This window comes from Nomascus leucogenys, chromosome 15, assembly GCF_006542625.1.
Source record: "Nomascus leucogenys isolate Asia chromosome 15, Asia_NLE_v1, whole genome shotgun sequence".
NCBI lineage: Eukaryota > Metazoa > Chordata > Mammalia > Primates > Hylobatidae > Nomascus > Nomascus leucogenys.
The window spans coordinates 66,478,939-66,505,475 of record NC_044395.1 but is presented as its reverse complement, the minus strand read 5'-3'; the positions used below and the strand labels follow the sequence as shown (position 1 = coordinate 66,505,475).

Here is a 26,537-nt window from a genome sequence, read left to right as displayed (position 1 = left end):
CTCTATAATGGGAAAAAGGATTACTTAGGGTTCCAGGCAGTTTCCACCAAAATCTGAGTTTTTTTTTCCCTTGAAATTTGATTGTACATGATTGCATACAGCTAGACATTTAAAAAATCTTTACAGTTAGGTTTAGCCCTATGGCTATTCTCATTAACAGAAAATGAGCAGATATTACAAATCCCATCTATGAACTAAAGATTTAAAAAGCACGTTTTCTCCCCTAAGTTTTCTTTACCTTTCTGCCAGCTTCGTGCTGTTACTATTCTCGGGTACAGCAAGTGCCACAAGATGAAAGCAAGCTTGGTGCATGAATCCCACATGGAACAGCGCCACTCACCACCAGTTACATACACTCATGACCGATTGTTTCACATTAACAAGAAGTACATTTCTTTAGTATTTGATCCATTATGTATTTTTAGAGTTCTTTTTCATAGTAGTTTAGCCTACTCTATCACATGTCAAGAACAGAATGCCTCTGTCAAGCCCCCATAACCCCTCAAGAAAAGGTCAGAGCTATGAACTTACCCTAATAATTGTCCCCAAGTCTCAGATTGAGCAACCTTCCCCAGGTCTTACCTATAGAATTCCAGCAAGTACTTAGTTTGGCTTTCACTATTATCTAAAGTCATTCACTGGACAATACTTTCGGTTCTCCAAGTGAATTTACTTATAAAGTTAATATCACAATAAAGATGTTAAGGAAGTCCCTCTCTCTTTCAAAATCTTCTTTTTAAGTTAGCATCAAACTTAAATACCGGCTCTAGCAAGCACTCACATTTTGGGAAATATTAGGATAACTATACCACATCCCTAGAACTCTGGTGACGAAAAAAAAAAATTACTTATAAAGTAAATTCACTTGGAAAGTAAATTTACTTGTAAAATGAGTTTACAGAAGAGCTGGGCTAACTCTTTTGCCTAGAACTTATTGTACGGGAAAATAAGTGGGGAGGGGATAAGTACTCCGGCAGATCTTTCTCTTTCCTGAACTTCCACCAGCCCCATGGGCCCCAGTCAGCCAGCCCTATCTCCTTTTAAATCTCTTCCAATTGAAATGCAGACCAGGATGAGGAGTTTGCATCCAGCCTCTGGGCTTCCACAGATATGATCTCCCAAATATTATAAAACTGTGCCTTAGAACAAACCAGTAGTGAGCTTTTACTATAATCTGCACTACTTCATCTCACCATAGACAACCAAGCCGAGCCTTGATAACAAATCAGTTTTTCCTCGAACCATGAAGGAGCTTCAAGTGCCCAACAGACTGAGGACTAATGGCAGGGGCCAGAGTCGGCAGAATCATTCTCTGGTCATGAGCCCTTTCTATGATCTTCCAAATTTCTACACTTCCAGATATGTTGAGATCTGCTTTTCTCTGGCATTACCTTCCATAAAAATGCCTCAGGGCAGCTGGGAAGGTGCAGGTTCTTGTAGAGATAAACATATGTGCCTTGAAACTCCTCTGTATCCCGAGTCCATAGGCTTTTACACTAGGGCTCACTTAGGGACAGAAATTTCATTATAGGATCTACTCCAGAGTTGTCCAATAGAAATACAATGTAAGCCACATATGTAATTTTAAGGTTTCTAGTATCAACATTAAAAAAATAAAATGAAACAGGTAAAATGAATAACATTTTATTTAATCCAATAGAGCCAACATATTATCATTGCAATACACAAAGGAAAAGTTATTAGTGAGATATTTTACATTATTTTTTGAAGTAGGTATTTGAAATCTGGTATATATTTTATACTTTGAGCACATCTCAATTCAGACTAGTCATGTGTGAAGTACTCAACAGACATTGGTGGCTCCTGGATACCATATGGGACAGCCAGTGCCATTCTCCTCCTTGGTATTTGTTTCTACCCTCACATGTACCTCATAATTTCTTTTATAGCTGGTTCAAAAAACATATCGCACCTCTCTACCAAAGTCATAGCAGCTCACTCAATAGCTGTTTGTTCCTGCGCATAAAGAGAGTGTGGAAAAGCTGGAAGAAACCAACCTCTTCCTTTAAGTGCTTTATAGTGTTCATATTTTCTCTTTGTATTTTCTTTCTATTCTGAGAGAAAAATATGTATTGGGTTGTTTTTCTCTCCCCATTACCCTTTTGTTTTTACTGCAATTAATTTGAAAGATGTATTTTTTTTTATTGTTCTATTGCTACTCTTAAATGTAGAGAGGAAGGCCAAAGGTTGTAGTGAAGACTGTAGTGAAGACTCTCTTCAATTTGAGTTTGAAGCTACCCAAATTATCATTATAATGGTTTGGTTTTAGAACTCAATCCTATACATACTTACACAAAAACACAGTAATTTATTTGCTTATTATTGCATTTTATAGAACCTGGCAAAGATATTACAAGAATGTAAAAATACAGGCCAATTTCTTTCATTAACATAGATGAAAACAAAATCTAAACAATACGTTATCAAAATAAATCCAGTACTGCATACAACAAATAATAATGGTGTATTTCAGCAAGTTGTGGCCAATATAACAAATTGAAGTAAATCAATGTACTAAGCCACATTAACAGAACAAAAATGACACACAATTGTCTCAATAATTTACAGAAAAGACATAGGTAGAATACGATTTTTCATTTTATACAAAAACTTGTAGCAAATGAACAGATCAGAACTTCCTAAATTTGATCCCCTGCATCAACCAAAAAAACCTGCATCAAATACTATGCTTAACGGCAAAATACTGAAAGCACCCCCTATCCACCTCAAGACCTGTCATCAGTCAAAGATGCTTACTCTCACCACTGGGTGCATCCTAGTACTGAGTAAATGTTTAAAACAAAAGAACTGGCTGGGTGCGGTGGCTGACATCTGTAATCCCAGCACTTTGGGAGACCGAGGCGGGTGGATCACTTGCGGTCAGGAGTTCGAGATCAGCCTGTCCAACACGGTGAAACCCTATCTTTACAAAAATACAAAAATTAGTTGGGCATGGTGGTGGGTGCCTGTAATCCCAGCTACTTGGGATGCTGAGGCAGGAGGTTCGCTTGAACCCAGGAGGCAGAGGTTGCAGTGAGCCGAGATTGCACCACTGCACTCCAGCCTGGGCGACAGAGCGAGATTCCATCTCAAAAAAATTCAAAAACCAAAAAACAACAAAAGAATTGAGAACACAGAAAAACAAGATCAGAAGGGAGAATCACATGCTGATAAGCCTCAGGGTACTTATCAGAAGTGGGTGGAAACAGAAGAATATTCAAGAGCTTGGACGGCGCAGGGTCATAGGAATTACACAGTTGCAAGGATTAAAATATGGACAAAGAGTAGTGGGAAAGTAGTATTTAGAGAAAGTGTAGATGGGGAAGCCATGGTTTGTGACATTATAAAAGGAGACAGTGCCAGCCTCATAATCTAAGAAAACCCCAACACGGCGAGGGGGCACTGTCATGGAGAGGAGCAGGGAAGGGGAAGAATCCTCATAGGCCCTATATTCATGGTTATGCTGTAACCCAATCACCCAGTATCCACTCTGAGGCTGATACCTGGAGTAAGCATTGTGATTTTGAGCGTGATGGTTGAAAGAGAATGTAAGTCCCAGTGAATTGCTGCATACCCCCAGGATCCAGGCAGTCTTCTTGGCCACATCTACCTCCCAGTAATGCTTTCCGGAGGAGAAGTGCTGGGAGCCCAGGACACTACAGTCATAATGCTTTTCCAGACGGGGAGGTCCAGATACTTTAGCTCCCACAAACCTCACTTGTCTCCGGTTTTTAGCCAGGACAAGATTTAAATTAGCTGTGTGTGGATTCAGGGTCACGTCCACTGTAGGAAAAGGTACAACATCAGCAGATGAGAGTGGGGACATGGGTCTCATTATGCTGAGAAGAGGAAACACAGGAAGTGGTTGGAAGAACTGGAACTATAAGGCGGGGATGGGGGAGGCATCAACACCTAGGACCCGTGTGGCTATGTCTGGGGAGGGCATGTGAAAGGAGATCAGAATGTGCCAACCCAAAGAGGCCATGGCTTCTACTTACCCCAGTAGCTCTGGACATCTGTCAGCTCTGTAATGATGAAAAGAGTCAATAATGTTGAATAGGACCAACTGTCTCATGTCTGGTGTCTCTCTCCTTACTAGATTGAGGGGAATGGTGAGGAATCCTGTGAGGATGTCACCTGGCCATTTCATCTCCCCTTAAATACAAACTGCATCTTCTTCAGCACACTATGTCCCTCCCTCTGGGACCTCCCTCTTTGCCACTATGCTCAAACACCGACTATATCCTCTATCCCACTTATTTCTTCCCACGACAGTAATTTCACATCCAAACTCTTTCCCCTGAATCTCCTTACCTCTAAACACTCGCAGCATCCTTTTCAGATCTGGGGCTCGAAACATACTTCTCAGCTTTGTAGGGAGAGCTTCTGGCTTCCTCAAGGTCCAGAACTCACTCCTAGAAAGGACAGGATTTCTGAGTTCCCACACTGCTGACTGTGGGTTCCTCCACCCCCCATCTCCCTTACCTCCCAAGCCTACTGACGAATTCCAATCCTCCTTTCTGAATACACTTAGCATCATTCTGCAAACAGCCTTGGCACTGGAGCCAGAAGACCTAGACTAGAAACTATCATCTCATCATCTACATAAACTTGTGTAAGATTTAACTTTTTTTTTGAGAAGGAGTCTCGCTCTGTCGCCCAGGCTGGAGTGCAGGGGCGTGATCTCGGCTCACTGCAACCGCCACCTCCCAGGTTCAAGCGATTCTCCTGCCTCAGCCTTCCGAGTAGCTGGGACTACAGGCGCGTGCCACCATGCCTGGCTAATTTTCTTGTATTTTTAGTAGAGACAGGGTTGCACCATGTTAGCCAGGATGGTTTTGATCTCCTGACCTCGTGATCTGCCCTCCTCCGCCTCCCAAAGTGCTGGGATTACAGGTGTGAGTCACTGCGCCTGTCCAAGATTTAACTTCTTAAAGTCTCATTTTGTTTTTCTGTTGTTGTTTTTAGAAAATACTATAATTTTCCTTTTTCTGTGTCCTAGAGGTGTTATGCAGTTCAGTAAAATAATGGCTTGGAAATCTCTTGCTACCTCTAAAAAAAAGATAAAAAATATTTAAAATCAGAGGGGTTGAAGATGTCTGGGTTGACAGGCAGAACACCAAGGGCCTATTGCTGGGGCTTTGAGAGTATCAAGTGAAGGGGTTTCTTCAGAACAGTCTGTGGGCTTAGGCCCTAGGATTTCTCAGAAAACCTTCAAAACAGCATTTTAGGATTTGCTGTCTCTGGGAATGTTACGCCACTAGCTGGAGAAAAGATGTCCTCACCTCCAAACGGAGAGTACAGATTTCAGAAGGGACAATAGGCTTCCTATTTCATGTGTCTGTGAGGAGCATGAAGGAACCAAGTGTGCAAGCAGCTTGACATGTCACCTTGTTGGATGAGACTCTGGAGTATGTGACAGAGAACATGTTTGATTTCCGGGCTAAATTATTATCCTCAAGAGCTCGGGTTTACGTTTTTACTGGAATTGAGATGAAAGAAAATCTACTAGGGAGCAAGGCCTGGGAGAAAGGAAAAACTTAAGGCAGATGTCCCAAGACCAAATTCTTAGACCTTGAGAAATAATGCAGATGGGAATGTCACACTGATAAAATTCACGGGCAGGAAGTTGCAGTGAGCCGAGATCATGCCACTGCACTCCAGCCTGGGCAACAGAGTGAAACTCTGTTTCAAAAAAAAAAATTTATAGGCAAAGAAAATTCCTGTGTATTTTGAGGTAACTATAAACTTAAGAATCAGGGATGAAAGCAGGCACAGAGGTTTATGGAAAAGTACACTAACAGGGTACTTGGGGAGTCACTGATACTGCAACTCTTTATTCATTTTTTTTTTTGTTTGAGGCAGAGTATCCCTCTGTCTCCCAGGCTGGAGTGCAGTGGCGCAATACTGCAACTCTTTATTCTAAATAACAGTACTGTCCCCAACTACTGACCCCCCATCACCCACATTTTCCTACCAGAGAAGCCAGTTCATCCCCTTTATTTGGGGATGCCAAAACTCTCATGTGATGCGCAATTCAAGACTACTCTCTGGAATCTTCCCCACTCTGATTCTTCTTCCCTTTCCCACTGATCATGGGTAAAGGGATCATTTATCAGTCCAGGGGAACTACCTCATGTTCTCCTACACATACCTTTCTGTGACATCACTCACATCCTAGGAAGGAAAAAGACAGGTTAAGTCAAGGAGTAACAGGTCATGCCCTTATCCACATTTCTCCTTCCATGTCCACTACCCCACAATATGATACAAAGAAAGACAATCCTAACGTGGAGGCCACAAAGTAGAGAAAAAACTCAGGGCAGACTGTTTCTAAGAACCCATGTGAGGACATCAAAAAATAACTCAATCGACTCATCAGTGTCTTGATTTTTACAACATTGTGTGTGTGCATATGTGTGTGTAATGTTATGTATGTATAGCATGTATTATTTGTCAGGCATTGTGCCTGGCCTAGAGAACCTCAGATGATTAAGTCATAATTTCCATCCTTGGGTAGCTTACATCCTGTTCTGGTTGCTGAAGATACAGGCTCATGGGCTTTAAATATGGTTGTTTCTCAAACTTCACCTTCTCTAACCCTCTACCCTACCTTTGCTGACTTCATCCATTTCCTTCATTTTAATGCACACATGTTGATGATTCTCAAATCAGTACTTCTGCTCAGCCCCCTTTCCTTATGATTTTGATTAATATATACACCAGCAAATGAGTCACAGGTACCTCAAATGCAAGATGTTTAAAAGAAAACTTATTTCTGCAACTCTTGTCTCCCTTCCATCCTACTGAATCATACTAGCAACCACTTAAGTCACCAAATTTAAACAAAATAGGAAATAACTACCATATATTCACCCTGGCATCCTATCTTTGCCCAAGTCAGTCCACTTCACATCCTTAATTTCATTTGGTCACCAGTTGTTCACCTTTATCACTGCCACTGCTAGTCTCATTTCCGTGGAATTGGCTATTCCTTTCTATCTGGTCTTTTTATCTTCTGCTCCATACATCTCAATGACCTCGAAGAACAGCTTAAGATTGGTCCATATAACACAGGATTAACTATTTTCTCTGTATTAGGGCTGTTTATGGTGGCATTTCATAGAGACACAACTCAAACTGGCTGGCTTGAACATAGAACGTGGTAGAGGTGCTGTATCAATTTGCAGTAAATATCCAGGATTGTATCAATCTTACATTGTGGCCGTACTGAGGAACTGAAATGATCAAATCAATGTGCTATTTTGTGTGGCTACTTCTCTTATGTTGGCTTTATGTCGATATTTTGAAGCTTTTATCTTGGCTATAAAATCTTTTTTTTTTTTTTTTTTTTTTTTGAGACGGAGTCTTGCTCTGTCCCCCAGGCTGGAGTGCAGTGGCGCGATCTCGGCTCACTGCAAGCTCTGCCTCCTGGGTTCGCGCCATTCTCCTGCCTCAGCCTCCTGAGTAGCTGGGACTACAGGCGCCCGCCACCACGCCCGGCTAATTTTTTTGTGTTTTTAGTAGAGACAGGGTTTCACCGTGTTAGCCAGGATGGTCTCAATCTGCTGACCTCATGATCCGCCTGCCTTGGCCTCCCAAAGTGCTGGGATTACAGGCGTGAGCCACCACGCTCGGCCTTGGCTATAAAATCTTAATGGGCAACAATTCACACAGATATGGAAAAGAGAAAGAACAATGTCTGTGATGGGAAAATTCTAGAAAGTTTGTTAGAAAAGGCTACTCAAGTTTAAATGTCCATTGGGCAGTCATACTAATGAATGTGGAAGTGTCTAAACTAGCAATATGAATTGATGATTCATTTGCATTTAAAAAATATTTACAGTTTGAGGAGTGTTGAGGAGCCAGAACAAAAAAGTGAAGGAGAAAGTATCAGGGTAATAATATCAATGATGAGGACAAAAAGGCAAGAAGAATAAAATGAAGGTGCAAAGCAGGAAGCAGTGAATGAGAAAAACCTGTAACAGGCAGAAAGTAGCTACCCATGGCTCTAATACTAAGACCCAAGAATATGTAAATAAACAATTATTCCACCAAGAAAGAAAGAGCAAGAGGAAAGCACGAAGGCAAACAAAATTTAAAGAATATCTTACACTCTGAAGGTTACAGAATATCACAAGCTATATCATGCCTCAAATTCATAGCCACATTATTCATTCTATGCAGAAAACAGTTGCTAGAATTTCAATCTCAGTTCAAGTCCCTCCATCAAATCTCTCTAGGCTTGATACCTTGTAATCTTCGACCTACACACATACAGACCAGAGCCAAGACCCCCAAAACCAGTTCAAATATCGATTACTACAGTATGTTAAATGATTCTGCTCTACAGAAGAGAGTGAAAACAAAGAAGGGCTGGTAATACATCGTCTCTAAGAATTTAGCTTGGCATAAGTGTGCCTGTGACTAAGCTGGGTAAGAAGCACTTGGCAAATTCCCAACACAGCATCAGAGACAAGAGGTGCCTAATGAACAGTGGTTCTCAACCGGGAGAGCACTGTGTTCACCCAGGGGCTATCGTGGCAATGTCTGAAGAAATTTGGGGTTGTCACATCTGGGGTGGTGCTGCTGACATCTAGTGAGCAGAGGCCAGAGATGCTGCTAAGCATCCTACAACGTACAGGAGAATCCCACGCAGCAAAGAATTATCCAGCCAGAAATGTAAATAGTGCCAAGACTGAGAAAGACAGAACAGAAAGAACAACATCACTGGATACAACAGATCTTCTCCACAGCATCAAATAAACTTTTAGACAACGCTTTATAAATAAAAATGGGATTTTCCCTTGCATCCGTACTCTGAATTATCTTATGCTTTACTCCATACCTCTAAACAGTTTAATAGGGGATAGGCACTATAGCGCCAAAGGAATGTTTTTTCTTGTCCCCGCAACGATGGTAGTCTGATGTCCCAGAAAGGAAGGAAAGTTAGTTTCTCTTTTCCTTGACTCTCAGATCTGGGCTCCTTCACAAGCCTTACCTGCAGCAGCTCCATTGTTGACCCCTGACATCGATGCTCCAGATCCGAGATGAGCTCTCGCAGCGACTGGGTCTGGTAGACCAGATCATTCTCAGCTTCTTCTATAATTCGTAGCCCCTTCTTCTCTTCCTGTTCCAGCTTTTTCAGCTCCCGCTGCTCCACTCTGTGTAGGATATTTCGCAGCTGATTAAACTCTGTCTGGATCCTGCGTCTCTCAGGCTCCATCTGATTCTTCAGGAACAGTGAAGAAAAAGAGGCTGCTAGTCGGTCACACTGAGGGTCTCCTCTATTAAAAGCAGGGGAGTTGGGCTCAGGACTGCTTTCCTGGGCCAGGCTTCCCAGGGAGAGGGAGGGTAAAGGATGCAGGAGAAAGCCTTTGTAGCCTGTTCTTTCCTTCTTTTCTCCCTTCAGCTCTGCCCAGACCATTGGCCCGGGCTGCTTTATCTAGGCCATCTAGACATCAACTGTGATTCCTGGGTGACATTTAGATTCCAGGAAGCCTCCCTCACCTCTGCATCAGCCTCCTCTTCCAATTTTGAGTACTGAGGTAGAAATTACTGGCCTGTGACTAACCTGTCTCAGATCTGGGCTTCTTCACAAGCCTTACCTGCATTCTCCCTTGCATTTGTATTCTGAATGCAAGGGAAAAGCCAAAGAGACTGAAACTGTAGAGCAAGACCCAGAATTATGAATTGGGGCGACCCCTAGCCATGGTTCCTCTGCTCTGTGATTGTCTCCTAGGTTCAGTTTTGATATGTTTGCTATTTACCTCCCCTCTCCTCCCCCCTGTTTGGAAGCAATACAGTGGAGGCCCAGGCAAAGGGAAGCTCTTCTAGTCATGGCATCAGAGGACGGACAGGACAAGGACTCCTTTGCCTTCAGCTCCTATGACCTGCCATGATTCCTGCCCCAGGACATCTTCAGAAAAAGTCTCCCTTGCCTTCCAGGATGTCTTCTTCTCTCTGATAAAAGCTGTTAGCTTCTCGGCTTCCTGCTCCTCGTTCTTCAGCTTCTTTAGAGACTCCTGAAACTTCTCCTGAAAGAAACAAATCAGGTCAAGCAGGATCAAGCCTTCAGTTGACTCAGTACCCAGACATAGAATGAATGGGACAGAGATTCTGCTAACCTCAAAAGAAGCCTGTCATAACCTAGGATGAAAACTTGAGAAGGCCAACAAATCTTTTATATACACAGGATGAAAACCAACAGGGATAGGCTGATTCTCCACCCTCTTTGGGAAGGTGCCTGACCACAAAGCACCTGTGGCTCACGCCTGTAATCCCAGCACTTTGGGAGGCTGAGGCGGGCGGATCGCCTGAGCTCAGGAGTTTGAGATCAGCCTGGGCAACATGGCAAAACCCCATCTCTACTAAACACACACACACGCACACACACACGCACACACACACAATTAGCTGGGCATGGTGGTGCACACCTATAGTCCCAGCTACTTGGGAGGCCAGGCACGAGAATTGCTTGAAGCCGGGAGGCGGAGGTTGCAGTGAGCCGAGATCGCACCACTGCACTCCAACCTGGGCGACAGAGCGAGACGCCTTCTCAAAATAAATACATGAGTAAATAAATTCCTTTACCTTCCCTGCCAACATATCTCCCCACTCAGTCAACCAACTACCCTTTTTACCCCGAGCAGCTCTATCTACTCAATCTGGAATAGCAAGTAAGAGATAAAGAATCTATTCTTAATCAGTGAGGCAGTTTCCAGGTTCATTCTCTAGGTAGATGAAGACTACAAAGAGATCAGATCAGAGCATGATAAAACGTTAAAACCTGCCAAAGACCCTGTTTCTCTGTCTCCCCTTCCATCCTGGGGTCTCACCTGGTACTCCTGGGCAACCTCCTCCACGAGGAACGTGTGGTGACCACGATGCTCCTGAGACCGCTCACAAAGCCAGCAAATGACCTTCCCATCCTCCTGACAGAAGAGCTGCAGTTTTTCTCCATGGTCTGCACAAAGAACTGCTTTCAGCTGCTTCCCAGGGCCCAGCGCTACCTCTCTGAGCCGCCTCACTATGTTGGCCAGATGCCGATTAGGCCGCAGGTTCCCTGGCTGGTAGCTGGTCTGGCACACAGGGCAGCTTCTTTCCCCTTCTTGACCAATCACTGATTCCCCGCTATTCGGTGTGATGCAGGCTTGGCAGAAGCTGTGGCCACAGTCTATGCTCAGGGGTTCTATTAGGAGCTCCAGGCAGATAGGGCAGGTCACCTCTTCTCGTATGTCCACCAGTACTGGTGAAGTCATTGTAGCTACTCTCCTGGCTCCTGCCGGCTCAGCCCTGATTTCTAAGATGTTTCCTGCTTGTAGAATCCTAGGTAGATGAACAAACAAAAAAAGGGTCAGGGTAAGAAAGGAGGGAGAATAAAGGAATACTGACTGCCCAGTCCTGGATAAAGAGGTCAGACACCTGGGGTAACAAGGGCTTCTCATTCTAATATCCAATATGTTCTTTATCCCGGCTGATACAAGGTACCAATTTCTCCCCATATTAGAGCAGTGATAATTTCCTCTTGCTCCTATTGAATGGAGTGACAAACTGAGGCCCTGGAAAGGAGGGGCCTGTGTGAGTCACTGTCTGTGTGATATTTTCTTTTTTTCAAGATAGAGACTCACTCCGTCACCCAGGCTGGAATGCAGTGGTACAATCTCAGCTCACTGCAACCTCCGCCTCCCAGGTTCAAGCAGTTCTCCTGCCTCAGTCTCCCGAGTAGCTGGGATTACAGGCATGTGCCACAACACCTGGCTAGTTTTTGTATTTTTAGCAGAGATGGAGTTTCACCAGGTTAGCCAGGTGGTCTTGAACTCCTGACCTTAAGTGATGCTCCTGCCTTGGCCTCTCAGAGTGCTGGAATTACAGGCATGAGCCACCGCACCTGGAGACTGTGTGACGTTTTCTCATCCAAAATATATCCTCAATGTTAAAAGCACCTAAAACACACTGCTGCCTCAGGATTTTTGCATTTGTTGTTCGTGATGTAAAGATGACCCTTTACTCTGCTATCTGCATGACTTACTAGCTTCCTACCTATTCCCTTATCAGAAGGGTCTGCTCTGACTAGTCTATTTAGAGCACAGCCACCACACAATCACTCTCCACATATTTATCTCATTAGGGAGTCTTGCTCTGTCGCCCAGGCTGGAGTGCAGTGGCGCGATCTCGACTCACTGCATGCTCTGCCTCCTGGGTTCAAGCCATTCTCTTGCCTTAGCCTCCCGAGTAGCTGGGATTACAGGTGCCTGCCACTATGTCCGGCTAATTTTTTTGGTATTTTTTAGTAGAGATGGGGTTTCGCTGTGTTAGCCAGGGTGGTCTTGATCTCTTGACCGCGTGATCCACCCGCCTTGGCCTCCCAAAGGGTTGGGATTACAGGCATGAGCCACTGCACCCGGCCTATTTTACTTCTTACACCACTTAATATAGATCTTTACTTGTTTGAATCCTCGCAGTGAAATGTAAGCTCCATGAGATCTGAGACTTTTTGTTCATGGTTGTATCCTTGGCAGCTAGCATAGAGCCTGACAGATAGGTCCTCAACTTTTGATGAATGAGGGGGTCAGAACCCCCTCATCCTCTACAGTCATCATCTGTGACCTTTCCATGAGCTGTTTCACCTCTCTGCCAACACCCTTGCGTCACTCTCTGGTATCTGATCTCTAAGACTGTGCAAACACTTCCACTTCTTAACAGCCCTGCTCCACATAGAGCCCTCTCACCACATGCTCCCCTTCTCAGAAAAAAACAAAGAAACAGCAATGGCCACAATAAGGGGTGGCAATTTTTTTGTTGTTGTTGAAACTGAGTCTTGCTCTATCACCCAGGCTGGAGTACAGTGGCACTATCTCGGCTCACTGCAACCTCTGCCTCCCGGGTTCAAGTGATTCTCGTGCCTCAGCCTCCTGAGTAGCTGGGATTACAGGTGAGCGCCACCATGCCCAGCTAATTTTTGTATTTTTAGTAGAGAGGGGGTTTTACCATGTTGGCCAGGCTGGTCTTGAACTCCTGACCTCAAGTGATCTGCCTGCCTTGGCCTCTCAAAGTGCTGGGATTACAGGCGTGAGCCACTGCACCCAGCCTGGGGAGGTAATATTTTTACAACTCATGATTCTGTAACCAGTTGTGATTTAGAAATCACATTCTCTTGCTTTCTTTCTCCCTCATGGACAACTCTGCATAAATAAGAGTATTCTCCATTCTTTAATAAGAAGAGACATCAAGTGACTTTACAAAATCATGCATCTTGTAAGTTGTAGAATTGGCATAACCTAACCTTTCCAGGGTGCTAGTTCAAAGCTTCGTCCTCAAACTCATAACTTTGACCAAAGACAGTCAGTGTAAAGGCTGTGAAAGTCAGGCATGGACCAAATGCTTTGGAAGTATGGAAATGAGAGAGATCCTATTTGATGATGGGATTTTGCCAGGGCCTGTCTTAAACTTCAGCAGGATCCTAAGGGGGTCCATATGTAAGGAGAGGTGGCCGGTAAGGCAGTTGAGGCCTTATATCTTCATTGAGAAATATGACCTTTATTCTCTATTTTTCTTGGAAGAGTTGTTGATAAATTACATTACCATTGTTTAAAATCACACTGAGAATACTCTTTAGAAAATTTTTAAAACTGTTTCCAGCATTGAGTTATTTTCATTGGAAGCCATTTGCTCTGCCTGCCTACCTGGAGTTGTGTTTGGGCCACCAAAGAAGAGCCAGCTAACACTGCCTATGTGAAGCTCTGGCCCTGGTTCCAGGCGTGACCTCGCTGTTCTGAACAGGCCACAGTGCGTAGGGAGCAGGCGGAATTCTCTAACTTGTCTTTGGCTGGTTTCCCAGCAAAAGTAAACGCACATTGATGTAAAAAACATAGTCCGTGTGGGCCTAAACACGAGGCCCTGTAAATTGTACCAATTTACCCCCATCTTGAGGACCTGGTGGATTTAAAAAGTATATCACATTGCCTCCCAATAACAATACTCTCCTTGGAAGAAAGGGCCCGAGAAAGTGTCTCAGATAAGGGTAAGAAAAAGTCATGGGACATAAGCGTAAGCCTCCTAGCGGCCCTGCTGGGGGATCTAGCGAGCTGAAAACAGGCCCTTGGTGCTGCCATCTAGTGTTCTGTGGTGCTTCTGCAAGTACTGGCCTGGGTCTTCAGCTTTGCCATGCTTAGCAGCAGCAATGCTCACAGCAAATATTTACAGAAAGCCCATTAGGTACTCAGCAAGAATTTAATTATTTTGTATGTAATAACTCAATAATTCCATATAACAACATTACGAATGTCCCTTAAATCTCATTTCATAGTTGCATAAACCGGTATTTAGTAGATCCTTCAAGTGGCGGGGGCCGGTTTTGAAGGCAGATACGCAGGCTGCAGAGCTGGAGCTCTTATTACTCCTTTATATTCCTCATCTCCATAAAGGGTGCAAAATATAATTAACAAATTAATGAACTCTGTACATCTAACTGGTAGTACTAATTGGTATTACAGATGTATTTACCTATCATTCTGAGAGTCTGTTTAATCAAATTAATCACACCTGTGGGAACTGCACTATTATTTCCTTTGTGAAAATCTCCTACCATACCCACATCATCTCACTTAGCACACTGCACTATAAGGCTCTATTGCCTTTGATAAATTAGCATTATGAGGGCAGAGGCCCAGTCTCACTTTATCTTCCAGGTGCCCCAGACCTTAGCACTGCAGCTAACACAGGAAGTGATCAATTAACTTTATAATGGACTGAAAATTATAACTTACTGCTGAGCTTATAGTTGGCCTTGATGCTGGCACTAGAGTATAGAAATAAATGTGCTATCTTATGAAACTGTTACTGTTAAAAAAATAATTGCTTTGGCCGGGCGTGATGGCTCAAGCCTGTAATCCCAGCACTTTGGGAGGCTGAGGCAGGCGGATCACAAGGTCAGGAGATCTAGACCATTCTGGCTAACACGATGAAACCCCGTCTCTACTAAAAATACAAAAATTTAGCCGGGTGTGGTGGCGGGTGCCTGTAGTCCCAGCTACTCGGGAGGCTGAGGCAGGAGAATGGCGTGAACCCGGGAGGCGAAGCTTGCAGTGAGTCGAGATTGTGCCACTGCACTCCAGCCTGGGCGACAGAGCAAGACTCCGTCTCAAAATAATAATAATAATAATAATAATTGTGTTGGTATTATATTTTAATTGAAAGTCCAGTTCCAATTCATCTTCCCCAACAAACACATGCACACTTTCATTTCAGGCAAAACTGTATTTAGCATACCCAATTCTCTTGAAGGAGAATTACTGCCTCATAAATGCAACGTAGTAATAGTCCCAAACTGAAAAGAATCCATGACATCACTAACTGGTAAATGAATGAACTGTGGTGTATCCATACAGTGGCATATTACCAAACAATTAAACTGTTAATATATACAACAAGATAAATCTCAAAAGCATGCAAAGTGAAAGAACCCAAACATCAAATTTAAGTTATTGTATGATGCTATTTATGTGAAATCCTAGAAAAGAGAAAGCTATGGTATTTGAAAGCACATCAGTGGAAGCCAGGGCCCAGGAGTGGGAGAAAAGGATGAACTGCGAAGGGCATAAGGAAATATGAAGGGTGACGGAAATGCCCTTTATGTATCATGATCATGGTGGTGGTTACACAGCTGACTGCAACTGTGAAAATTCACAGAATTGCATGCTTAAAATTTGTAACTTACTAGATAGAACTCAATAAACTGACAGAAACAAAAAAATACAAGAAAAATTAAAGGCTTGGTTTCTGATCTTCTAAGCATAATGAACTGTGTTGTCAAACATGTAGCCAGATATGGCTATTGAGCATTTGAAGTGTGGCTACTCAGAAATGCGTTGCTTTAGGTACAAAATACACATTGGATTTTGAAGATTTAGTGTAAAAAAATTAAAGGATCTTATTAATTTTTTATATTGATCACATGTCCTAATTGTATTTTGCATGTATTGGGTTAAATAAAATATATTAAAATTAATTTCACCTGCTTATTTTTAATGAGGCTACTTGAGTATGTAACATTACATATGTGGCTTCATTCTATTTCTACTTCATTATATGTCTTTTTTTCTATCTAATATGCTGCTTTAGATATTCATCTAATACTCTCTTTAGACAGAGAAAAATTCTTGAGCAGAAAAAAGATTTGTAAGAGTTGAGGTCTCTTGTCAAAGCTGAGGCTTGGGAAAGAAATTGTGAAGGAGGGGAGCATACAGTTAGCATAGGTTTGAGTGACCCTTGCCCACACGCCAGCAAGCCCTGACTGCCCACTGCAGCTGAGTGCAGCCCAAGGGAGATATGGAAGGCTGCCAGTTTCCAACTGAGGCCAAGTCTCCAGAGCAGTGTGGATGGGCTAGAGAAGGCATTCTGACTGTGAGGAGTGCAGACGAGAAGAGCCTGCAGTCCCAGAGCCCAGTGCATTAAATTAGCAGAAGAAAGAGCCCAAATTCACAACCAGGTGGGACCAATTAAAGCAGAACCAGACGCCTGAAAAAGGTCTGCTAACTAGTAACACTGCAACCACTTGGAGTTCTTTATGCAGAATCTCAGTCTTTCCTGGAATGATTCAGAATTTGCACTTTAATATTAAAGTTCTCTAGGTGATTCTTATGCACATTAAGGCTTCAGAAGCACTGCCTGAGATAAAGGACCTTCTTTCCCAGGTGGATACAATTTTGGGCGCAAAACAGCTAGAAGAGGGAGGGGGACAGAGAATGGCCTGCTATTTAAATATGAAGCATCTTTTAGAATGGAAGCTTGCATCGATATCAAAATGGCTTTCAGAATAAAAATCAGTGACTCAGCAGAGGATACTGGGGCTGATGTAGGCTAGGGGTTCAGAGTTAGGAATGACAGAGCGGGCCTGTCCACCAGCTGGGAGCCCTAGTGAAAGTGGAATAAAATAGGTGGCAGTTGCATTTATAAGCGAGTTGGGCATGAGTTCTTGCACTTTAGGAATAACATTTTTTTATCTTTGTGTAGGGTTATATTTAACCTATTATCTGCAATTGATTATCCAACAGGACTCAATAAATATTTGAATTGGAACATAATCAGTTTCAAAACAAAAAAAATTTAATTTCCACTTCAAAAGAATTTCTACCCCCTGCATTTCAGAAACCTATAATTTAAAAATTGTTTTGATTGTGCATTTTTTTAAAGCTAGGCATGGAGTTTGCCAGTAATAATGACCATAATTTGTGTCAGGCAGCCTCCTACGTGTTTAAATCTGTCTCGCTTAATCCTCACCAAAACTCTTAAGATACACTATTACTCCGTCCATCTTATAGATGGAAGAAACTAAAGCTCAAAGAAGTCAAGTTAACAGTCTTCGGGCACACAGCCAGTGTCTGTCAGAGTCAGGATTTGAACACATGCAGTCTGGCTGCGGCATCTATGCTCCTAACCACACATTTCTGTCTCTGTTGACTGATTGATTAAAAATAAAATGTCTCTAACCTCAGTGGGGTCATTTGCAGTGAGAAAGAAAAAGAAATAAAGATATAATGAGTTCCGAAAGGGAAAGGACCTTATCTCTTTCACTGCCCTGTCACCTCTGCCAGAAGTGACAATAAGAGCCAGTCAGCAGAACGGTAGACAAACCTCTCTGACCCGCACATCTGGGGAATGAGAAGCCAAGAAGTTCCAGATGTAAGCAACATCAGGTGGTCAAAGGTCTTCGGAGCAATCCAAGGCGCCTTAAACTAATCTTAAGGAACAGAGCGCGCTCACTCGTCTTTTATCTAAACTCAACCACGCATGACTCTGCTCCGTTCCGAGAAAGGCAGGGGCTCCCTCCTCCGCCAGCCTTTGGCTGTTGAACGGACAGACCCACAGGTCAGGAGTTTGCGGAAGGCTCATCTCCCAACTCCCTCTGGGAGGAGTCCGGCCGCTTGGGGTGGGGGATAAATGGTGCTCACTTCCTGGAGCGGCCAGGCTGGAGATGGGGGGAGGGGATGGGGGGAAGTGGGAAGGGGGGAAGGGATGCTGACTCTGAATCCACGCCTGACAAATGGTTTGCAGTGATTCCCTAAAGCAGTTTCCAGAGCTGCCTCCCCTACATATTCTAGCTTCTAGAATCGAGGTTTAACTCTCTTTATACGGCCTATTCCCAGCTGCAAAGGTGCCTCTTCTGTGCTCCCTTCCCAAACTTGAGTCAACTTGAAAATGCAGAAGTCTCCCTCATTCTTCTTTCCCCCGTGAACCTCACAACCCGACCTGCAGGGCGGGTCAAACTCTCCAGACAAGTGGGGACAGCGGTAGCTGGCCAGAAAATGAAATTGCTCACTAACCTGGAATCTGTGGCCTGGATCAGAGCCGAGGACATGCAGCAGCCGCGTCCTCCTCCCAAGCCGAAAGACTCAGGGGGGAAGGGGCGGGGCCAGGGGAGGAGGAGGGTCAAATTGTCCAGCACCGCAGGAGATCCAGCCGATTCCATGGGTGTGGTCACCAGTGACCTCTCAGGTGGTAAGGGAGATCGAGATAGTTTTTGAGGCCGGGCGCGGTGGTTCACCCCTGTAATCCTAGCACTTTAGGAGGCCGAGGCGGGCGGATCACGAGGTCAGGAGATTGAGACCATCCTGGCCAACATGATGAAACCCCGTCTCTACTAAAAATACAAAAATTAGCTGGGCACTCCTGTAGTCCTAGCTACTCGGGAGGCTGAGGCAGGAGAATCGCTTGAACCCGGGAGGCGGAGGTTGCACTCCAACCTGGAGACAGAGTGAGACTCTGTCTCAAAAAAAAAAAATTTTTTTTTGAAGGTAGCAACGCAAAGCTGTTCATCTTACCTGATGAACGGCAAATCCGGAGGCCTCTGAGAACACCAGGCCAGAGGTGACCCTTGTAAATTGTCTGCAGTGCACTGTAGCTTTCCAATATCCTATCAGAGTTTCATTACACTGATAATACACCTGTACTCCATATAAACATATTAATTTAAATGTCTAAATAAAAACAAAGTTATACGAGTGAGTAAAAGATAGCCCCTTTGCATAATGGCGTGTTTTGCCAAACGATCATTAAAATTCATCAATTTAAAATTACATGTATGTATGTATAAAGCTGTGTGTGTGTATCTGTAATTTTGACTTATATAACTAGAAGACAATCTTTGTTTTTATTTAGGTCTTATGAATACATGTAAAGCTTATAGAGCCTCAGAACTCTACAGCCTGGGCAACAAAGCGAGGCTCTGTCTCAAAAAAAAAAAAAAAAAAAAAAAGAAAAAGAAAGTTGAGATACAGAGAAGTAAAGTAACTTGCCCAGACTCACACAGTGAGTAAATGGAACAGTCATTTCCAACAGAGTCAATTTCAAAAAGATCTAGAACTTAAAACTTGATCACCACATCTTACAGTTTTCTTTTCCACATAATAAGGATGCTAATGACTCCTCTCTCTAATTCTTATTATCATTGTCTTGAGGATGCAGAGAGCTATGTGGAAAGAAAAAGGTGGAAATGAACTGAACATTCATTGAATGCTTATTATGCAATAGATACGTAATGTTATATTATTCTCATCTTCTTCAAAGCTGAGCAGAAAATTAAGTTTATGGATATTATCCAAACTCTCAAGCTTATTGACCAAGTAGTACATCTAACTTCTAAATCCATATCTCCTGGCACCTAGCACAATTCTCTCCTCTACGTGACATTGAGTCCCAGTGTCTCCCAGGAGGAAGAACTCCTGCAAAGAAGAATGAGTCTAGAACAGAAAAGTGATGTTAAATTTTTTAAAGAAGAATTTTATACACATATACTCATATTACATATTTGCTATGAGAGGGTTCTCATGCTTTGGGGCAATATGATAAAAAGCCTTCAAAATAATCTTTTCTTTCTCAAGAAGTGTACACTCTAGACAGGGAGTTAAGACACAAAGATGAGATTTCTAATAAAACAAGAAACAATATACTAATGATCCAACAAAATAGTAATTTAGATGAAACGTGGGGCAGAATCTCAAATGATGGCTCTTTCACTGTGGGCTGAGTATAGGAGTGGGCAGGGTTGAGATGCGAACTATGTTTTCAAGAATAGTTTGGTCTTGGGCTAAAATTCAGGTTGAGTTGCTCTTCTCAATCTTAGAGAACATCAGCCTAGGCTAATTCCTGATGTTAGTAGTTATTATTGAGCAAGTTATTAAATAACATATAGATGTTTATATTTCTTTATTTATTAAATAATACATATATCCATAGGTATTAGATATGAGTAGGTATTTTTATTTCTAATTTTAATGATGAATGTAACTTTTAAATACAAAGCATATTTGGATGGAAAAGAGTCCTATACAATTGTCTACATTTCAGGGAAAACTTTGTCCAGAACAGGTAATGGTTAGTTCAGAATTATTTGATAAAAGTTGATAAATGGATATGTCCACCTATTTATGCTGCTGCTGTGTTAGTATCTCTGAACATGGGTACATACATGTATGTGATCGTGAATTTGTGCAACTGGTGAGAAAAATATCATTCCATGAGACTATAAATTCTTAGACATGACAGTTCTCAGGGGTTCCCATCATGAGAAAGATGCTGAACTGGCAAATGTCAAAATTATATACAAGTGATTAAGAACACTTTAGGAAGCCAATGTAAGCAGTCAGAAAAAGGTTTCACTTAGAACGTAAATTTGGTTCTTACATTTCCCTTAATTAGCTAGTTTTTCTTGAGGTGATGGGAAATCAGATTGCATTTCAATAGTAAGAGTAAGAGGACGAGACAGATTTTACTAAAGATTTCCAATAAAAGAAATCAGAGGTGGGTTTGAGTAGATGACATATTTAAATAAATTGGGAGATCGATGAGAATAACACAGGGATAATTGGAAGATGTAGAGGCGAGAATGGGCTAAATACAGGACAATTGATAGGTATAGAAAAGGGTTGAGACTAAGTTGAAAACATTTATTTAGATCCTTTGGCAAGATTTGAAAACATCTGCTTAGCTCCTTCCAGTATTTGCTTAGTCCTCACTCCATAAATAACGGGATTGAGCATAGGAGGAATAACAACATAGAGGTTGGCCAGGAGAATATGGACATAGTGTGGGATACTTCTCCCACCAAACCTGTAGGCAAAGACAGAAAAAAGGGCAGGGACATAGAAGAGTAGGATGACACAGATACGGGATCCACAGGTACTCAGGGCCTTGGAGCGAGCACCTTGAGAAGGGAGGCGGAAGACTGCTTGGAGGATGTGGATGTAGGAAACAGTAATAAGGATGATGTCCAGGCCTGTGGAGAGAAGAGCAGCTGCCAACCCATACCAGACATTGATGGAGATATCAGAACAGGACAGATGGGCAATGCCCATGTGCTCACAAAATGTGTGTGCAATCATGTTGATCCGGCAATAGTGCAGGCGCTTAAGGAGAAAGATGGATGGAAACATAATGATGAAGCTGCGGCTCAGGGCGGCAGTGACGATCTTCCCAATGAACTTGCTTGTGAGGATTGTGACATATCGCAGGGGGGAGCAGATGGCTACATAGCGGTCAAAGGCCATGGCCAGCAGGACAGCAGAGTCGGCCACAAAGAGGAAGTGAATGAAGAACATCTGAGTGAGGCAGCCATCAAAGGAAATGTGGCTATAACCTAGCCACAAATTGGCCAGGGCCTTAGGCATGGTGGCGGTAGAGAGCAAGACATCAGCACTGGCCAGCATGGATAAGAATATGTACATGGGCTCATGCAGGATTGCCTGGGAGAGGATGACACAAATTAGGATGCCATTGCCTGCCAGGGCAGCGATGTACATGATGCAGAAGGGGATGGACAGCAAGATATGTAGGTGCTCCAGCCCAGGGATGCCAGTGAGGAAGCAGCCTGCTATGCGAAGTGTCAGAGTTGTTCATAGCAGCTACGCTGTTAGCAGAAAAAAGGGCCATGATTTTATGCAGAGCCCTCACCTGTGCCATAGGGAAAAAAAGAGCTTCAGATTTTTGAACACATTAGTAGAGTGTCTATAAAAGCGTCCATATGCACAAGGCCTGCATATACTTACAGGCCTGATGACAGTTATGGCCTCTGCACACAGGCATATCTCTACAGATAATCACACACAGGCTCTGCACACAGCCATATTCTCCGTAAATAATTCACATAGGCTCTGCACAGTTACAGGACCTGCCCACAGACAGGCTCAGTGTTCTTACTCAGAAGCTCTCCACACAGCTTTAAGAATTTCAGGAAACTAGGCCGGGCACAGTGGCTCACGCCTGTAATCCCAGCACTTTGGGAGGCTGAGGCTGGTGGATCACGAGGTCAGGAGTTCAAGACCAGCCTGGCCAAGATGGTGAAACCCTGTCTCTACTGAAAATACAAAAAATCAGCCGGGTGTGGTAGCAGGCGCCTGTAATCCCAGCTACTCGGGAGGCCGAGGCAGGAGAATCGCTTGAACTCAGAGGGTGGAGGTTGCAGTGAGCCGAGATCACGCCACTGCGCTCCAGCCTGGGCGACAGAGTGAGACTTCGTCTCAAAAAAATAAAAAATAAAAAATAAAAATTTTTCAGGAAACCAAAGGGCTCAAAAACATTGCCAGACTCAGCACAGTGCCATAGGTGCAGAAAAGAACAGGGATAGGTAGAACATCAAAACCAATCTCTACAATCTCTTTGGGCATGTGAACTGTAATGAGCTCTGCAAAAGCCCCAGGCCCTGCAGAGAGGACTGCAGTCCTACAACAAGAGGAGTAAACAACAATTTGCTTAGCAGATTATGTGAAAGAGTAGGGTTGGGGGTGGTGGGCACTGCCAACCCTGCACCCCTTTTTCCCAGGCACAGATGCGCTGATAGGTATGAAGGCAGTTAAGGTAGCTATGGCATTTAGAAAGAACACCGGAGAGGGTGTGAAAAAACCTGGGTCAGAGGTCTGCCCTGTTAACTATTGGCTGCTTGATCTTGGACAAGTCACTGTCTTCTCTGAGTAACAATTGTCTTTCTTTCTTTCTTTTTTTTTTTTTCTTGAGACGGAGTCTCGCTCTGTCACCCAGGCTGGAGTGCAGTGGCGCGATCTCGGCTCACTGCAAGCTCTGCCTCTCGGGTTCACGCCATTCTCCTGCCTCAGCCTCCCAAGGAGCTGGGACTACAGGCGCCCGCCATCACGCCTGGCTAATTTTTTTGTATTTTTAGTAGAGACGGGGTTTCACCGTGTTAGCCAGGATGGTCTTGATCTCCTGACCTCGTGATCAGCCCACCTCGGCCTCCCAAAGTGCTGGGATTACAGGCGTGAGCCACCGCACCCGGCCGAGTAACAATTTTCTAATTTTTAAAATGAGCATAATTGTTGTTTTGTTGGTATATTAAGCTCAATTTTCTCTGTGGAAGGCTTATTAAATTGCGTGTGACTTCCTGAGTCACCTCTGTGGCTGTGAAATGTGGCACTGTCATCCAGAGCAGAAAGGAAGGTGTAGAACAATGTTTCTGAAGCTTGGTCTCCACAGCATCATCAGGGAACTTGTAAATTCTTTGGCCCCACCACAAACCTACGGATGAGAAAACCTAGAGTCGGGTTAACAGTCTGTGTTTTAGCAAGCTCTCTAAGTGATTCTGATTCATGCTGAAGTTTGTGAGCCACTGATGTAAGAACTTTTTGAACTTTCTTCCCCATCTACTCTAGATGTCTATCACTTCCGCCAGGATCATTACCTTTTGGTATCCATTGGTTTCTGCTGCATCTATAAATACTCAGACTTCAACTAAATCTAACTAGTATTATCCTCAGCTTACATAGTCAGGATGTGAAAAAAATGACACAATCACATAAGTAGTCTTTAGCACATATTAGGACACATAATTCCTCCTCAGTCCTATTAAACTATTCTCACAATGAATATACGACTTTTTTTTTTTTTTGAGATGGAGTCTCGCTCTGTCGCCCTGCCTGGAGTGCAATGATGTGATCTCCGCTCACTGCAACCTCTGCCTCCTGGGTTCAAGTGATTCTCCTGTCTCAGCCTCCCAAATAACTGGGATTACAGGCACCCACCACCATGCCCAGCTAATTTTTTGTGTGTGTTTTTAGTAGAGATGGGGTTTCACCATGTTGGCCAGGCTGGTCTTGAACTCTTAATCTCAAGTAATTCACCCGCCTTGGCCTCCCAGAGTGCTGGGATTACAGGTGTGAGCCACCACGCCTGGCATATATGACTTTTGTCACTGCCCAAATTCTGTTTTTCTCTCTCCACTGAATGTTTCTCTTTTGTAACTCACATTTCAGGACTATCAGGAACATATCCCTCATATTATTCCCTTCCTGTAAATTTATTTATCTCTGCATCCATCCTCCCCTCATTTCCTCCAGTCCCAGAGAAAGAGATGCCAGTATCTTTTCTATTTTCCAATGTTTCTTTTGTCATAGCTGGAACATATTTTACTTTGCCTAAATATAAGAAAAATTTCTTGAGTTATTTTTTTGGAGGTGCTGGGAAATGAAACTAGGGCCTCATGTATGAATATTTAACATATTAGATTCTTTTTAAAACACCTTATACACACAAACATACATATGCATACTTATATGCATGCATTCATATGTGTACATATGTACATATGCATGTATATACATGTATTTATGTGTATGAATGTATGTAGCTATATCGTCAAGAATAATTTCCCCATCTATTCTCTGAATTACCTTTCTTTCCTACCACTTCAGGGACTTTGTTTCATCAATTATTCTCCTGGATCGTTATTAAAGAATATTCAAATCTTTTTAACCTGAAGACAAGCAAAAAATTAGCAACAGCTATAATAAAAACATTTTATTCTACTAAACTCTCTTTTAAATTACTGTTTTGTCTCTCTTCTTTCCTTTAAAAATCATTCTTCCATGAAAGATCACTTTTGACTTTGATTTCTCTACCTTCCACCGGTTCTTCTCTTGTACCTTGGTCTGATCCTGCTCTCATTAAAGTCATCTCTCTCCCTGCAGAATGGTTTACTGTTTGTGTTTCCTAATGGTCTGTAGCAATCATCTCACTCTTTCCTCTCTCTGACCAATCTTGTCTACTACCTTGGCTCCACTTAGCCTTCATGTGCTAATATCGCCCAAATCTACATTGCCATTTATGTTGCTTTCCAGGCTCTAGATCCACTTATCCAAAGACCTCCCAACTGGTCTCCTAGTCTGCAGTTCTTCTAGTCTCTAAACCATTCCTCATAATTAAACAATGTTTCCAAAAGATAATTTTGCATATGCACTATCTGGATTAAGGATAATAACTGCCCATTGCCTGAAAGATTCATGCAACTAACACACACACACACACACACACACACTCTCTCTCTCTCTCTCTCTCTCTCTCTCTCCCTCCCTGCTTTCTCTTTTCTCTACTCATACTGGAAAGCATGTATGCCCCTGAAGCTACTCTTTTTTTCCTGTGGTCTTTTATACATTCTGCTTCTTCTACCTCCATCCTCGTCTTTAACATAGCCAGTCTATATTTCTCATCCAGAAAGATTTCTCACCCCTCCAAATGGCTGGATCAGCAACTTTCTCTGTACTATTGCATTCCCCTGCAGCCATCTCTCTTTCTCCCTATCTATACGTACTGCACTAAAATATTTTCAGTCCCAATATATTGTGAGCTGTCTGTGAGCCAGGACTGTGCCTCATTTGCTATTGACTGGGTTAGAATTTACACTTAATGAATGTTCAAAAGAAGGTGGAGGAGGTCAATTCCCACTTACTCAGCCATGTAAGTTTACACTGACAACAACGCACACCAGTACCACAAAAATCACAGGTTTCTTATCATAGATCTTCTGTTCTTATGTTCTCTTCATGTCTGTAGCTGGTGCCACTGTTGTGCTCATTCTTCCCACAGCACCCATCACTCATCATGTTCATCCTCTGCTACATGTTCACACCTTTGTTGGTGACATCAGCGCTTGCAAACTCCTTTCTTCTCCAGCTTGACTTCAGTTCTCCTCCTAAATAATGAACCTCCAAGGTAGCCTGTGTCCATCTGGTGTCTCCCTGTTCTCCATCCCAGTAATTTCTGTTTTCACTCCAATTTAGGCATCCGTTAAAAGTCTTCACACCTCAAAACTGAGCAACTCCACTTTAAGTGTCTATCTGGCAGCTCTTTTTAAAAAACCTTCCACTCCATATATACTTAACCCCCTTGTCCATGAGTTCCTCCTTCAGATATCTTTGGAAACTCCTGTCTTTTCTAATGTATCTTTTCCAATTAAACATCTCTTGGCCACCATGGAAATTTACACGTTTTAGAGTAGAATCAGGTCAGAGATAGACTATTCAAAGTTAAATACAAAATTAAATACATTAACTACAAGAATGGAAGCAGATTTTATTTACTTTCACTTGGCTTTAGGCTTCAACTCTGCAAGGCTGAGTTCCTTGGTTAGAAACTTGAATAATACTGACCACATTTAATTCTCTCGGTCACTAACAATTCCTTATCCTGGCTCGTATTCCTAGTTTTCATTCTTAGGCAGTATATTTTTGTTTGAT

General features: G+C 43.0%; 2 protein-coding genes across 6 annotated transcripts; both read right to left on the bottom strand.

Annotated features, from left to right (window-relative positions):
* Nucleotides 1–1,628: 1,628 nt before the first annotated feature.
* On the bottom strand, nt 1,629–18,411 carry TRIM6 (tripartite motif containing 6). Of its 5 annotated transcripts, XM_012505159.2 has the most exons (9): nt 18,345–18,391; nt 11,034–11,349; nt 10,860–10,955; nt 9,963–10,058; nt 9,023–9,253; nt 6,176–6,198; nt 4,336–4,436; nt 4,020–4,046; nt 2,131–3,804 (listed from the first exon to the last, which is right to left on the bottom strand). In XM_012505159.2, the coding sequence occupies exons 1-9, from the start codon at nt 18,377–18,379 to the stop codon at nt 3,239–3,241; spliced, it is 1,491 nt and encodes a 496-aa protein (XP_012360613.1). In that variant the 5' UTR covers nt 18,380–18,391; the 3' UTR covers nt 2,131–3,238. The 5 variants fall into 5 exon arrangements, with proteins under 5 accessions (XP_003254887.1, XP_003254886.1, XP_012360613.1 ...); XM_003254839.3 differs by having other exon boundaries at nt 1,629–3,804; nt 10,860–11,349; nt 18,345–18,411; XM_003254838.3 differs by lacking the exon at nt 18,345–18,391 and adding an exon at nt 17,656–17,930 and having other exon boundaries at nt 1,629–3,804; nt 10,860–11,349.
* Nucleotides 18,412–20,966: 2,555 nt separating this feature from the next.
* LOC100587548 (olfactory receptor 52B6) lies at nt 20,967–21,978 on the bottom strand. Its single transcript, XM_012503523.2, is given in 2 exon segments — nt 20,967–21,896; nt 21,898–21,978. Coding segments are annotated over 2 exon segments (1,011 nt in total).
* Nucleotides 21,979–26,537: the final 4,559 nt, after the last annotated feature.

Coding starts and splice junctions, on each gene's coding strand:
- TRIM6 (XM_003254838.3), bottom strand. CDS start 17,714: ATGTTGCTTACATCTGGAACTTCTTGGCTTCTCATTCCCCAGATGTGC. Junction 11,350..17,655: donor CAGATGTGCGGGTCAGAGAG/GTTTGTCTACCG, acceptor TCATCTACCTAG/GATTCTACAAGCAGGAAACA. Junction 4,437..6,175: donor GTGAGTGATGTCACAGAAAG/GTATGTGTAGGA, acceptor TGTCCTTTCTAG/GAGTGAGTTCTGGACCTTGA.